This window comes from Cajanus cajan, chromosome 11, assembly GCF_000230855.2.
Source record: "Cajanus cajan strain Asha chromosome 11, NIPB_CcT2T_4, whole genome shotgun sequence".
Classification (NCBI taxonomy): Eukaryota; Viridiplantae; Streptophyta; class Magnoliopsida; order Fabales; family Fabaceae; genus Cajanus; species Cajanus cajan.
Genome location: NC_138527.1, coordinates 28535872 through 28552220, shown reverse-complemented (window position 1 = coordinate 28552220; position 16349 = coordinate 28535872). Strand labels below are relative to the sequence as shown.

The following is a 16349-nucleotide window of genomic DNA, read 5'->3' as shown; positions in this document are numbered from 1 at the left end:
GATAGCAAAAGAAAAGAAAATAAAAAAAATCTAAAATATATGTTATTTGGAGAAAAGAAGTGTTTCTCTTCATTTGATGGTAATGTATCACGGAAAGATAATCCATATCTAATACAAACCATTCGACCCAAAATTAGAATGTCACAACATATTAGGACTTACTACTTAGGAATATCAGAGTAATAAATAGCCAGAAGAGAATTAAAAGCATATTCTTCTAAGGTGATGTGATTTGTAACGAGGTGACACTCTCAAAAGGCAGTTTCAAACCATAGGAAGAAAAATGAAAAATAGAAAGCAACAAGTCATTTTAACTCCCACTTTAATTCCAAGAAAAGAAAAGAAAATCTAAAAAAGAGAACATAAATGTCCATGCGCTGGTTTTTTTCACTTGGACCATGACCAGGGTCACATTGCATATTAAGAATAAACCAAGGAATTTATGCTTTCGACAGTTCCTAGTTGCATGTGATATTTTATGTTAAATAAAGTAAAATAAGAGAGGAGAGAGAGGGCAATTTTGTTTTTGAAGGGACAAATAGTGTTTGGCAACCCATCTAATCTAAAAGTAGAACAAAGCATAAAGGTAACATTAAGCCCAAGAAATCCAGTGCTGTTATTTTTGTTACCTTGGGAAGTGAGCTTGGAATTCTAAAGTGACTTGGAGATCTTAGAGAAGTTAGAAAAGTGCATAAAGCAAGAGTTTGTTTCTTTTGGGGACTGTTCTATTCTATTCCCCCATCTATTCTTTATAGAACCTGCTTCCACTGTTGCAATCTCCTGCTTCTGCCTGGCCCATCTTCCAGTCCTGGTCATGCTAATTAAAAGCAACTAATGTCTAACCTGCCACTTTCTTAATAACAAAGGAATGCTAATTTACCATATTAACCCCTTAGACCAAAATTTTATATGGAGAAAACCTGCACCTTTTGCAAATGTATAATGTAACTTAATAAAGACATTAACACATTATAAGTTAGTTTTAGTCATTATAATAAAACACTATCATCCAATCATTGTAGTGTTCCACTTGTATTGATACACATTTAGAAAATAGTTGAAACATGTAGGCTAAAAGTATACACAAGAATTCAACAGATACACATGGGATACCAGAATGATAACTAATTTGAATTATCCTAGTGAGCCAAAACCAAGCATAACCACCAGAGAATGTAGGACCTATTTATCCAGATGCATACAAAGGTATAGCAGTATGATGTGGCAAGTTGGACAGAAACGGTGTTTGGCTTCTTTTGGTGAATAAAGCAGGCATATGATAGACATGTAGAGAAAGAAATGAAAAGAAATATACTTGGCCTCTCAAGGACATTGTCCCAACCCCCTTTATTCATCCTTGTCAGATTCTTAAATAACAGCCTTAATTTGCTAAGATTTCAGGCTTGTGATTCGAGATGAATCTAAAATTCCTTTAGGCCCTCCCTGCTTTAAGCTTTAAAGCACCCTCCAAATCCAGTAGGACATATATAACAAGGTTATATCTACAGGAATGGACCATAAGAACACAGATATTACAAGTAGATAGCTACTTATTCTCCTGTCACTCTAAACAGAAAGAGCACACCACTATTCTTCTTGTTTCAGGGTGAAGAGAATATGGTGTTTCATCCTCCTTCTAGAACAATCATTCTTCTTCTCTTTGTTGGGTTCTTTATATCAATTCAACTAGAGAATGTGTTAGGCCTGAGAAGTTCAGAAATTGCATTAAGACACAGTGAAGAAGACCAAAGGATATTGCAGCAGAATCAACATACTCTGAAGGCTACAGAGAAGGAATTATTGAACACAAAGAAGAATTCAGCAAGTGCCAACAATAGGCTTGATCATGCAAAGAAGAAATCTGCAAATTTCAACGACGAGTTTGATCCAAATCAGTCAAACAAAAGAAGAGTGCCAAGAGGATCAGATCCTATTCACAACAGGACTTAACACATTCATCTTGTTCCTTTGACTAGCAAAGCAAGCAACACTAAGCTGACATCTAGAGAGTGAGCAACAAAACTTGGAAGCTTGAAAATGCAGAACAGGTTAGAAATATAGATGAACTGTACCTGCATTCTCAAAAGATCTTCACAACAGTTGTTTGGTTTTTCCCTTCTTTTCAATGTATTTTGTACAGTCAAGCTGCTGCATAATTCTTATAGTTAGCAATTCAGTGAACCAACATTGTCTAAAAAGACAGTATAGATGATGATCCCAGCTCCTCCAACAGAAAATGTTTTCTTTTAGTTTCGTTCACTGAAAGAAAATACCTATATGCACTAGCATTACAGTTTCAGTAAGAATATAGTAAAATTCTTTTGTAATGCCATCTTCTTTCAGAAGTATTTTAAATCTAATGATATTTCACGTGTCAGTTTTTGGACCCTACAGACAAGTCTAATCCCTTTACCAACAAAAGTAAAGTTGAAGAGCATTATTGATTCATAGAATTCTGGACACCTGTATTGTCTCCTCATCATGCAGAGAAGGCACTAGATAGGAATTTGTCTTAACAGTCTTCTCTTTTTATTTTGCCTGTTTCTTGTGATTGCGGGGTGCATGTGTTTGGTGAGCAAGAAAAATTGTTTGCGCAGGAAAAAACCAAAAAGAACACTGGTAATATAACAAATTAAATAAGATAATTCATACATATAACACGAAGATGCTAGACTTATCAGTACGCAGTCGCGAGATGACAAGTAGCTTGCTTGCCTAAAGCAAGGCGTTGTAATTGTTAACACATCAAGACATCATTTTTTATTTTCCCAAAAGTATAATGAATAGTTTCATTTTCATACTACTTCATTTGTTTTTTAAAATCAATGGAATACTAAAATATCATTCAACACATAATCATCCCATCGAAGTCAATGCAGGTTCTAGTAGAGCATACCAGGTGCAAACTTAAGAAAGTGTTGCTTAACATTGAATATACGTGGGGAAGACTGAGAACGGAAAAATGAAAGTTAATATCCTTTTCATAATTGACAAAAACTAAGATTCTTGACGTTCCTTGGATGTGACAGACTGCAGTGGTTATTGCGGATATGAACAGTATCAGTACAAAAACAATAGCAATGAATCTTTTTTTTTTCTTGGTAAAATATGGTTAAATAAATCAGAATACATCAGTCAAAAGCATAACATTGGGATTGAAGCATGGTCAGCCATATCAGATAAGGGTTAGGAAGTATGATTGAACTAAAAAGTTAGATATCAGTACTGTTTTTCACCTATTCATGCTAAAGTAGAATCTACTTATTCTGTTATTCATTTTATTTCTTCCAAATATTTCTGTTTCCTTTGCCTCAATTCCACATGGGGTTCGACTGAAGAACTGTCCATTACTTCCTGTATGATCCAAAGCAACAAAATCCATTTAATACCTATATGCTTGTACATGAATTTCTCTGGTTGGACCAATGCATCATGATATTCTCTTCCTCCTTCCAGTTGGTCACGGGTCCACTGTAACTGTCTCAATGCATTTAAAAGGTTGATAGATAGGACAGTAATCTTATTGAAATAATTGTTGGAACTACAACCACATAGGTGGCAACATCCAAGTTTGACAAGAAAAATATTCAAAGTAAACTTAGATGCCCTGTACAGCTGTTTCTGTTTGTGACGGTAAAATTGTAAAATGAGCCTTGTTCTGGCTAGAGAAACTAGAACTTTCCAATGTGTCACTTGTATGTCTAATGCCATTCAATCATATATACACAGTTTGCCAAAGATGTCAAACAAGCGCTATTATGGGAAGAGATTCTCTCAAGTGGGAAAAAAAAACTTGAAATTCTCAAGTGTTAAGATCTCACTCTTAAATTTTTTAAACCTCCACCTTATAATAAGAATATATTATATTCATTTTTTAATATTTGAATGGCTAGGATCTCTTCCAGTGAAAATATCACTGGATAGGATCCATTCCGGCGCTATTATTCACAAGTAACAACATACATTTCTACACAATTGCATGCACTACTCCATAAGCAATTGATCTATAAAATATCTACCAGTCCATAGTCGAATTCACGATGACAAACAGACAATTACTCTTCAAAAAGTGAAACAAAGACACAGGATATACTCTAAACTGCAGTTAACATACCGCCATCAAGCCATGACTGTTACCATTTATAAAATTCACTCTCCATCACCAAACCACCACTTCTTAAAATCTCTAAGTACAGTGAATTTGGGAGTATTCAATTTCTATTTTGCCTATATTTATTTCCTTTTTCTCTTGATCAAATCCTCACATTTGCAGCATAAGGAAGAACTATAGGAATCGATTTTCCTTTAAAAAAACAAAAGTAACGAAATTACTAAAGCAGCGTAACATCATAGATTTTCATGAAATCGAAACACAATAAAAACAAAACAATCATAAAATAATTTTAAAAAAAAAAAACCAAGTAGTTAACACCCAGATGTAGAGATAGCTTCTTCAAAGTTCAACTTCCACACATTCCATCATCAACAGCTAAAAAAGTTCGTAGCTTTTGGCATCGTTGAGGTGCTGCTGGCCAAAGAACCTGGAACTAGAACCTCGAATAGGAAGCTCACAAACGTCGTCGTTTCACGGTCTGTGAAATTCATGGGCCACAATCGGTCCATCAAACATTTAAACCCCATTCAATGGCTTGGGCTAACTTTGGGCTGGCTTTATTGGTATTGGATCACTACACACCTTGTAAAAGATTAATGCGTGTAAAAAATTTTAAATTGCGTATCAAATAAAAATTATGATAATTACGGTTTTTAAGATAGTTAAAGTTACTTCTCAAAAAATAAAAATAGTTATAATTAAAATTAAAAAATTTATTATACATGTTCATATGTAATTAAATGAAAATAATAAATGAAACTTTAAACTATCCGTGCATATACATTAACTCTCCCTCAAATGAAAAAAAAGAAAAAAGAAAAAAAGAGAGCATTTTTAACCTCTTTTAATTAAGTGATTTGAAACTTAATTCAGCTTTATAAAATTAGTTTATACAATAAGAATTATTTATATTTATATACATTATTTTTTGCCTTTATCATTAGATGATGAAAGATTTTCAACACCTTTATTCAATCTTAGGTAGGGAATAAAAGGACTTCATTCACTTTGTAAAATTAGGGAATGAAAATGACATAATGATATATATTGAAGAGTTCCCTCGAAATTTTTTTGGTTTAAACTTACTTATTTACAGAATTATGCAAGTAAAGTTTCGTGTGTTTAAACAAAGACTTAACGTTAGACCTAATGAAATGAATTTTTATGTGTCCAAACACAGCTTTAACGTTAGCTTGTTTTTGAACTTCGAATCATTTGCTCAACTTTAAAAACAAAACAAAAAAAAAAAGAAGGGGAAATTCAACTTAAAATATGCAAAAAGAAAATAATAAACATTAAAATGTACACAGTTTTGTCCGACAAATATAGAATGAAAGGTTCATCAATTACCTCTTTGTTGGTCTAATCAATTTCAAAGTACAAATTTATATAACGTGTTAAATGTGTATACCCGTATTAAGTGTGTGAAGCGGTTAGAGAAAAAAGAAGATAGAAGAACAAACACGCCTTATAATTATTACATTTTCAAAGACCCCATAACTTTTTTTCTTCTTCAGAAATTAAGGTATATTTTCGTACATATGTTAGGAACAAATTTAAGTCTTTATTCCATTTCTTAAGCTATAAATAAGGAATTGGTTCATAAATTCTATCTAACTACTAGTTCATGTGGAAAAAATTAATTAACTTAATTTTGTTGACACTTTGAATGTGAAAAATTAACTTAATCAACTTTTATATATTAAACACGAATTTAGAAATTATTTTTTAATAGTGTTTTGATGAATTTTTTTTAATTTTTTTATTTAATTCAATTTTTTTATTTATGATATTTGTTTATAAATTAAATTTTAATATTTTAAGATAAGTTATGAATAATTAAAAATCATATATTTATTTATCTTAAATCTTAAATTTATATTAATTTTAAATATAATTAATATATTTAAATATAATATTTATTTATATATAATTTATTATAAATTCTAATTATAGATAATATATTTAGTATGTGAAATATACCTAGTATAGTAGTAATAAACACTAGCATGCTTCACGTACGCAAGTTCGATCGTACAAAAATCATGTACTTTCCTTTATAGGTCCAAGACTAATATTAATATCTTAAAACACAAAGATGTATTTAAATAAAACTAATACTAATTATAGTATATGTTTTTATACATAGAGACCGAGGAATTGACCTTTAATCACATCTTGAAAAAAAATAAAACTATCTAGTAACGATATATATATGTTATAGCATGTTGATTGTACTTGGTCTCTTTTAGCATATGTATTCAAAACAAAATGTAATAATAGCAAAAGAATCATAGCTTGTTTCTTCGGTACAAAGTTTGTGCAGGAGAAACATGAATGTTCCTCATGGTGTTGCAGAGGTTTCACCTTTGAATTTTCCCATTTTTGGGGTTCATACTTGATAGAGAAGAATATTAGTTGCAGCAGTTAAAGCTGTGTTTTCAGAAAATTCATTTGATTTGGTCAAATAATCCATGCTACGATGCTTTGTGTCACTCACTACGCGCATGCTAAGTTTGATGATGACAAAGATGTCAGAGGGATGCTTCATTCAATTGAGCATGGTTTTGACTCTTTCAGCCAACCCAAACACACAATAAAAAGCCAAATTTCGTGCCTTCGAGTGCTCTCTCTCTAGTCTCTATACCTCACACCAATGTTAATCACTACTCATTTGATTCCTGATTTTAAAGGTTCTCATTTATTTGTATACTTATCTTCTATAATCCCAACAAATTAGCCACGCCTTAATCTTAACATGTCTTGTCAATGCTAAGAATGAATATACATAGCTAAACCATCAAAATAATTAAACACATTTCTTTTATATGTTTTCATGGAGAGAGAAAAGAAGATACTTTATGTTTTAATTATATGTTTTTTTTAATATATTCATGTTAATTAGAATAATGTATAGTTACTAATGATTTCAAGGATAAAACCTTTTTATAAAAGTATTTTTTTACCATTTATTAATTATTATCATGTGATTTATATAATTTTTATGAAGGGTTAAAATTATCAAAAATAATGTGTATATCAAAATAAAAAACCAGTTTTATAGATGAACTCAAAATTATAGATTAAGTTAGAACAATTTTATGTTAAGTGATTCACATGTTAATACAATTTTTTGTGCCTTGGATTCTAGTGTAGCACGCATGATTTGATTGAGGATTAGTTCGGGTGAGTGAGAGAGAAGATTATAATTAGCATTTAGCATATATGACTATGATCACACATTGTGCTTGATTTGAAAGAGTAGTGTATAGCTAGGCTGAGTGTGAATGTTTATGTGTGTGTGAAGATTAATTAGCACATGACTGTGATCGATCAAATCGTGCAATTGGATCCGATTTAAATCAGAGTCATAAGATTATTTGCATGAATTCCGAGGGTAAGATAATTAATGATTTGAATATGGTCTCGCAAATTATCAACGACCTAGCTAGCTAATTGCACATTTCTTTCAGTCAAAGTTTGATTTGAAATGATGAACGTTGTTATTCGATCACTAATCCCCGTCACGTAAAGGAAACTCGCACTGTTGGATTTGAACTTCCCTTCTTAATAATCACCACAAATTTAGAACCCCATTAAAGAAAAGAAGACTTTACTTTTGATTTTTCTCACTAAATTGGTTTGTGATAGAGAACTTTTAGGTCGCGTTACTATCATTAGAGAAACAAAATTATTATTAATATAATTTAATCTAAGATGTGCTCCATAAAAAAAAATTAAGTTGAAAATTTAACTTTTAAACTAGTTATAAAGTTAAGTTATTAAAAAAACTTAAAACCAAGTTATGAAGTTAAGTTATTAAACTAGTATCGTAACATGTCAACTGTCTATGATAAATATTTATTTTTATATAATTAAAAGTTATGGTAATTTTTAATATATAAAACATAAGTTTAATTATATTTTTAATCTTTTTACTATGACAATTTTTTTAATCTATTTAAGTTATAATTTTCATTCATATTAAATTATATATATTTATTGTCACTAAAATTACTAATATAACTTGAATATGTAACTCAAAATTCAAAATAAACTATATGAGTAGAATTTCAAGGAGTTATTTTAAAAATTTGTAATCTTTAGAATATCATTTAGATTTATAAAATTTATCAAATTCTTTTAATATATTTTAGATATTTGTTTTTTTTTTTAATTAGGATGATTATAGTATTCAAATTTTGTATTACAGATTTGCTTTATATATAGAACCAAGAAATAAAATTATAATGTGTGTTTCATTCAAGATCCTTTGATGTGTGAGGAGGAGCTTCCCTATCAGTAGCATCAAAGTTATAATAGGGACACACAAAAGTTTGAGATTTCGTTATTTGATGATAGAACAAGTTTTATGATTTGATAATGTATTTTGGTTCAACAAGATCTTGATCAAGTTTTGCAAGATAAAAAGTCAAATATTATCAATGAAAAAGAATGGATTCACATTTAAAAGAAGTTTGTGAGTACAATTTGATTAGTTCTTACTTCGAGATCAAGCATAACATGTTAAAGGAGACCATATTAAAAGTCTTGTTAGAGAAACTTGAGGGCTTCTATGCGTCTAAGTTGTTGATCAATCGCGTATGTTTGAAAATGAAGTTGTATAAATTCAAAATGGAGATAGGCGAAAATTTTCATGTTCATATTAATCATTTCAACTAACTAGTATGTCAATTGTTAAATGAAAAATGAAAAAATGCCTTATGAGGAGTACACAATATTGTTGTTGACTACACTACCAAAGTCTTATAAATCCTTAATTCAAACGCTGCTTAAAGGAGGAGATCATTGAAGTTGGATAAATTAAAACTATAAGAGAAAATGAGAAAAAAATAAAAACTAATCATCTACAATAGAGATTTTGGTGGAGGCCTGACATATGATGTTACAAGTGTAAACAATTAGGATATTGGAGAAAGTATACCCATGTCACAAGCAATAAGAAGTTAACATTGTTGAAAATAAAAAAAAGGTAAAAGAACAACTATTTTAATGTCATGTTTTACAACCAACATACTCACAAAAAGCTTAGCTTATTCACAATGGTAGTACAAAGCATATGACTTATGACCGAGAGTTTTTTCTAAAAGAAAACTATTGTAAAATAATAATGTGAATAAAAAAAACTTTATAGTATTGCTTTCCATCAATATTAAATTACTAAAAAAAAAATTGTTATCTTAGAGCTTTTTTCGATCGAGAGCCAAATAACAATTTTTAATATATTAAATTTCATTTAAAAAGTTAATGTCTTTCAACAAATACATTTTCATATATGTACAAACTAAAACATTGATCCTTAACCACATGTTTAGTGAACATGGTTATCTGTCCAACATAAATTATTAAATTTTAATTTGATAAATTATTGACGCAGCCTCATCAATAGATAATTGGAGACGAGTACACAATGAGAGATACGAAGTTTTTGATTGGAAAATTTCCCATTTTGTTCTCAAAGTGTTTATTGTTTAGTCGTGCATAAGATACTAACATAAGAGTATTTGTTTCGATTATTTTAAGTAAAACATGTTAATCCCATTCTATATTACTTACATCCGGTCAATCCATTGAATTAAGTGAAACATTATATATCAATCTAAATTCTATGAAGTCACTATTTTAACAAACTAGATGACAAAAGTAACTCACATCGACCACTACTTTATCCATGCAGTTAACAAAATTCAAATGTTAAATACTTGAATATAAGATTGGTATTTCAAGGGTGTGTTAAAATAATGTTTGATTACCAGAAAAAACATATTTAGTACAAACATAAATTAATTTTAATATAATGTATGAATTATGTTTATGAAAAAAAGATACTTGAATATAAAAATATAATAATCAAATCCAATCCATTGCTCCACAATTTAACATATAAACCCCTCAGCAATAGAAGTAAATGCTTTGGGGTGAAGATACAGCATGAAGAACGAAATGAACTTTTGAGGAAACAAAGAAAGCATTGCATTTGATATTTGCAGAGGGATCAGAGCCTCAAATGTTGGTTGGTACTAAGCAACAAATAAAACACTTCCCAAAAACTGCCACGTACCCTTTCAAAAGACTCAGACCAAGCTTTGTCCCTTCAACACTGATCAAACAAATTTATTACCCCCAACTAACTCATGTGATGTTAAGAAGAAAATTAAAGAAAAAAATGAGATGAAACCCAACACGAAGTTTCAATTTTAATTACCATAAGATTTTTCCATCATGTCTAAACTTGACTTCGTGTTTGCCTTCTTATCTAAAATCATTGTTAAAGATTTTTGGACCTTTTTGGATTCCACAATCCCATTTAAACCTCAGATTTTGTCATCACAAATCATCACCATCATGTTCCACCTCCATCATCACCACCCCCTTCCAAAGTCTTAACTATAGATTCGTTTTCATTCATTTTTTGTTTTGCCCCCACCCTTAAAAACTCTTAAAACATGTCAAAACTCTAACCCCTCTCTTTGTTTTTTTTTTTCTTTCTATTATATCAACACTCTTACACAAACTCGCATGATGGACCTAACCAACACCCACAACAACACAAACTCCCAAACCCAACCCAACGGTTCCCTCAAACACCACCACCCCACCGCCGTGTCACGGCCACCTTCCACGGTGGTTTCCTCCTACAAAGAGTGTCTCAAAAACCATGCAGCCTCCATCGGCGGCCACGCGCTCGACGGATGCGGCGAATTCATGCCCTCCTCTTCCTCCAACCCCACAGAGCCACGGTCGCTCACGTGCGCCGCGTGTGGCTGCCACCGTAACTTCCACCGCCGCGACACACAGGATCATAACCCCAACCCCAACCCCAACCCCAATTTCATAAGCTTCTACCACTCACCCCCGCCGCCACCCCACCGTGGGCCGGGCCCCTCCACGAGCCCAAGCCCAAGCCCGATGTCGAGCCCAAGCCCACCGCCAATCTCCCACCATTTCCCTCCTTCCTCCCACCATCTCCGAGGCCCCATCACGGGCTTTAACTTCAACTCTTGGAACCCGAGCGGGAAGAAGAGGTACAGGACCAAGTTCAGCCAAGAGCAGAAGGAGAAGATGCAAAGCTTCTCCGAGAAATTGGGGTGGAGAATGCAGAAAGTGGATGAAGGAATGCTGCAAAATTTCTGCCACGAGATTGGCGTGTCAAGAGGGGTCTTCAAGGTTTGGATGCACAACAATAAGAACTCTTCAAGGAAGAGATCGTTGGAGCCTCTTGATAACAAGATCAACGCAAGTGCTACTGATAATAATAATAATAATCCTTACAACACAAATGCCTCCAACCATCACATTAATTAAGGTAGTTTTGTTTTTGTTTATTTTCATGTTCATCATCATCGTTCATTTTTTTTTTTGTTTTTTGAGGAAGATGTAATTGTCTTAATCTTGATCCCTGGAGAAACTTAGAATTGGGAAAGGAGTAGGTAGTTTTTGTTTTGTTTATTCATGATATCATATCTCAGTAATTTTTGTTTATTGGTTATTATTTTAGCTTTTTGGTAGCTATTGAAATGTCGTACCAAAGTATATTTTTGTTTATAATAACCTCTGAAGTTGGAGCCACTAATTCCATAAATGTTTCACCCTCTTCTGCTGATGGCTCTTATTGCTGTCACGTTTATCTCTTGATAAGAGCAGGTGAAGTTTAAGTAGTTTTGTTGTATTTAAGGAACTGTTGTTAAAAGTATGCACCTTCCAAATGCCCATGCTTGCTTGTCCAAGACACTAGTTAGGTCAATCTTGGAATGCAATATGTTATGCCATATGCGGTTTTGTCCAAATTCATTTATGGGCATTCCTATCAGGGAAGTATATCCTGTTGGGGATAATGCACTTGATGGGTTTTGAACATAACATTGCACGATACATGCAAATTAAACCTCTAAAATTTAATAATTTATAATACTTGGATTTCTGATGGAGAAGTGGCCCTAGGCTTGTTTTCTTAGAGTGATAAAAAAAATTCTGTTAATTACAATGGAATGATGGGATGGTCTTTAGTTGAATATTTTATTAGCAATTTTGGGTAGTGAAAAGGAACAAGGAAGATCTATTTTGGAACTAGAAGTAGCATTGAGAATGACAGTTATCTATTCTCGTGTTTATCAACAAGTTAACATTATTTAATTGGCACATAACCCTGTTGTGGGTCTGTGGTTAATGCTTGGGAGTCATAAATGAAATTGGTAATGTTTTGTGGGTTTGGTTTTAGTGGAGGCGGTGCCTTGGACTAAACTGTCACATTTCCATATCGGGCTTGATTCAATGAAGCGGCAACTTTTGTTTGTATTTTAATAATAATGATAACTCTCGTGTAAGATACAGTCAGTGATTCTGATGTCATTAATTAATAATTTATGTAATTGTAAGTAGTGAGTTTGATTTGATCCCATTGCGAAATGTTGTGACATGTGTCTCTTTGCATGTCACGCGTGATTTCAGGTTACTTTTATTTCAAGTTTTTGTATTAACTTTCTTGGGCTGAAACTTTATTAACATTTTAGGATTGTCGTGTAAATGGTTGAGTTTTCAATAAAAGCTCTGTAACATACTTTTAGAAAATCATGCCAAAAATAGTCAATAATATTTTGTATCTGCGTAGTATTTTAATATATATATATATATATATATATGAAGAGAATGTAACTCTAGTAGAAAAAAAGTTTATATAAAAATAACTTTTAAATTAAAATTAATAAATAATTATGATTAAAATTTTATTATCTATGATGCATACGAGTATCAAATACAATACTTATAATTCATATTTGATATAGCAATAGATCAATTCTGATAAATATAAGATATAATATGTCTAGGATACTTTTTTTTTTTTCCTAAAGGGATGGTAAATTTACGATACATATTTAAAATTTTAAATTAATAATTAAGTGTTAAATATTAGTAAATATAAAAATAGAAATGGTAAATAAATATCATTCAAATTAAAAATCAAAATTAACTACATATTTTTTGCTTTTTAATCTTTACTATTACTAAAAATAAAATAAAAAAGATAAATAATTTTTTATTGCCTGAATATAAGAATAATATTATTGTATTCCTTCCATGACCATCATGCGTAAATAAGTCAATTTTTATTTCTAATCCATGAGATAATTGTTAGAGCAATGCACACATATGCACACATATGAAAACTGTATGTTTATTTTCTGAATAATGCACTTGAATTTATAGTATATCAAACACACATTTAAATTAACTACCATCTAACAAAATTGAATTAATATCACAATACACCCTCTTTAATTCAATGGATCTAAGGACACTACATTCAACATGTTTCTCAAATCTTTGAATCTCTCGATCGTCATGGGTTTTGTCATGATATTTGCTATTTGCAAGTCTGATGTGCAGTACAATAGCTCAAGGCTCCCTTTGTTCACTTGATCACGCTGAAAATGGTATTTAGTCTCGATATGCTTGCTCCTTCCATGTGCACCTGGATTATTCGCTAAGTTGATGGCTGACTTATTATCAACCAAGAGTTGTATTAGGTCCTGCAGTTCCACTTGTAGTTCCTTGGGTAGGGATCTCAACCAAAGTGCTTGACAGGCTGCATGTGATGCAGCAATATACTCTGCCTGCTCACAGCATGACAAAGCCACCACTGTTTGCTTCTTGGAGCACCAGGAAATAGGTGCTCCATGGAGCTTAACGCTCTTTCTGTCCACTTTGTTGCCACATCAATCTGAATTAGAAAACCTGATTAAGCCTTCAGATAGCTTGCTGCCATATTCTCTTTGCTGCCACTAGATGAGATTGCCTAGGATCCTCCATAAATCTACTTATGAGGCCGACTGCATATGAAATGTTTGGTCTGCTGTTGCAAATGTACCTTAGTGAGCTAACAATCTGTTTGTATAAAGTGTTGTCCACTGGTTTCTTCGTTTCACCTTTCAATAGTTTGATGTTTGCTTCAACTGGAGTTGATGCCTCATTGCACTGTGACATATTAAACCTCTTCAACACTTTAGATATGTACTTCTTTTGATGCAGAATAATTCCTTGATCAATTCTTGTAAACTCCATACCTAGAAAGTAGGTGAGAACTCCTAAGTCTGTCATCTCAAACTCAGTCTTCATCTTCAGCTTGAAGGACTCAATGTTCTCTTGGTTGCTACCTGTAATCAATAGATCATCCACATATAGACACACTATAAGTACATCAGCTTCAAATTTGACATTTACATATATGCCATGTTCCACAGAACATTTTAGAAAGCCCAGTTGCACAAGGAAGGAATCAATTCTTCTATTCCAGGCTCTAGGGGCTTGTTTTTACCCATAGAGAGCCTTTCTGAGCTTGTATACTCTTCCTTCTTCCTCTTCTGCTTCGAATCCAGGAGGTTGAGACACATAACCTCTTCTTCCAATGGACCATTCAAAAAGGCAGACTTCACATCTAATTGAAATAGCTACCAGCCTCTAAAGTTGGCCATAGACACCACCAATCTAATTGTCTCAAGTCTGGCCACAAGTGCAAATACTTCAGAGTAGTCCAAGCCAGGTTTTTATAGAAAACCTTTAGCCACCAGTCTTGCTTTGTACTTGGCGATTGATCCATCAGGTTTGTGCTTCACTTTAAACACCCATTTAAGAGGTATGGGTCGTTTTTTTGATGGCAACTCCACCAATTCCTAGGTCTGGTTTCTCTCAATGGCTCTTAGCTCTTCTTTCATAGCCTCTTTCCACTCATTTCTTTTGGTTGCTTCTTCGAAGGTGATAGGCTCAAAATCAGCTAGAAAGGCCATATAAACCAAATCTCCATCAACTGTAATTAAATCATCAGAAAATACCTCACAATCATCAAACCTGGATGGCAAGTGCTTAGACCTTTGGGGTCTGGTGTTATGTGTCTGTGCAACCTTATTCTTCTCACCATGATCTTCTCCACAGTCAGACTCTTCAAGTGTTAAAGACACTTTTGAAATTGTAGTGCTGGGTTGCTTAAACCATTCCCATGCTTCTGCTTCATCAATGTGCACATCCCGGCTCAACATAATCTTCTTGGCAACTGGATCATACAGTTCGTAGGCACCTGTAGAGTGGTATCCAACAAGAATTGTTGGTTGGCTCTTATCATCTAACTTTCTTCTTCTCTCATCATGAATGTGTCTGAAACATAGAGAGCCAAATATCCTCAAGTGTTTGAAATTTGGTTTCTTCCCTGTCCACACTTCTTTAGGTACAAGGGAATCAAGCCTCTTAGTGGGGCACTTGTTCAACACATACATAGCTGTAGTGATAGCCTCTCCCCAAAAACTGTGAGGTAGACCTTTTGTCTTCATCATACTCCTTGTCATATCAAGGACAATTCTATTTCTCCTTTCTGTCAAGCCATTGTGCTGAGGAGTATATGGGGGCAGTTACTTCATGTTGGATGCCATGTTCTTCACAGAAAGATTCAAACTCTTTGGATGTATACTCACCCTCTCCATCTGTTCTGATCACCTTGATGCTTTTCTCAGCCTCCCTGTCAACTTTAGTTTTAAACATCTGGAAGATGAGAAACACTTCAGACTTAGACTTCACCAAGTAAATCCACATCATTATGTTGAATTCATTCACAAAGGAGACAAAGTATTTGTTCCCTCCCAAAGATGGAACCTCAAAAGGTCCACAGACATCAAAATGGACTACTCTTAGTACACCAGTGGCTCTCATTGGAATATGGGATGTGAATGAATTCCTTGATTTCCCAAGCAGCCAGTCTTTACACATCTTGTCTTGCACACTAATCACAGGCAATCCAGTCACCATGTTTGTAGAACTCAGCATACTTAGGCTTCTGAAGTTCAAGCCATAGCTAGGACTGATCTCCAATGGTTGCAGCTATAAAACACTTGGCTTCTGTAGCAGGAATATCAACCTAAAAGGTTCTATTCTTGGAGATAGGAACCTTTAGGATTCTCTTATGTTGGGGATCAATCACCTCCATACATTGTCACTGCATGTGTATTGTGAATCCTTTCTCCAGTAGGCTCAGCAGATTATTCTTCACCTCAAGCACGTACAATACATTAGAGATAAAGGCACTTTTTCCATTTCTTCCTCTGATCATCACATTCCCCACACCTTTTTCTCGCAGTGTTCTGTTATTAGCAAATCTAACCTTTCCTTTCTTACTTTCATTAAGATCAACAAGCCACTCTTTATGGTTGGTCATGTGATTAGAACAACCAAT

At 33.0% G+C, this 16349-nt stretch overlaps 1 protein-coding gene and 1 long non-coding RNA gene across 3 annotated transcripts; one reads left to right on the top strand and one right to left on the bottom strand.

The window, feature by feature from the left end:
- Nucleotides 1–989: 989 nt before the first annotated feature.
- On the bottom strand, nucleotides 990–4883 carry LOC109801662 (uncharacterized). 2 transcript variants are annotated; one of them, XR_014430587.1, is made up of 3 exons: nucleotides 2897–4883; nucleotides 2073–2145; nucleotides 990–1861 (listed from the first exon to the last, which is right to left on the bottom strand). It is a non-coding gene; the product is annotated as an uncharacterized LOC109801662 (long non-coding RNA). The 2 variants fall into 2 exon arrangements; XR_002240034.3 differs by lacking the exon at nucleotides 2897–4883 and having other exon boundaries at nucleotides 2073–2890.
- A 5383-nt stretch (nucleotides 4884–10266) lies between these two features.
- On the top strand, nucleotides 10267–11647 carry LOC109801103 (zinc-finger homeodomain protein 10). The gene has a single exon (XM_020362093.3). The coding sequence runs from the start codon at nucleotides 10655–10657 to the stop codon at nucleotides 11438–11440; it is 786 nt and encodes a 261-aa protein (XP_020217682.1). The 5' UTR covers nucleotides 10267–10654; the 3' UTR covers nucleotides 11441–11647.
- Nucleotides 11648–16349: the final 4702 nt, after the last annotated feature.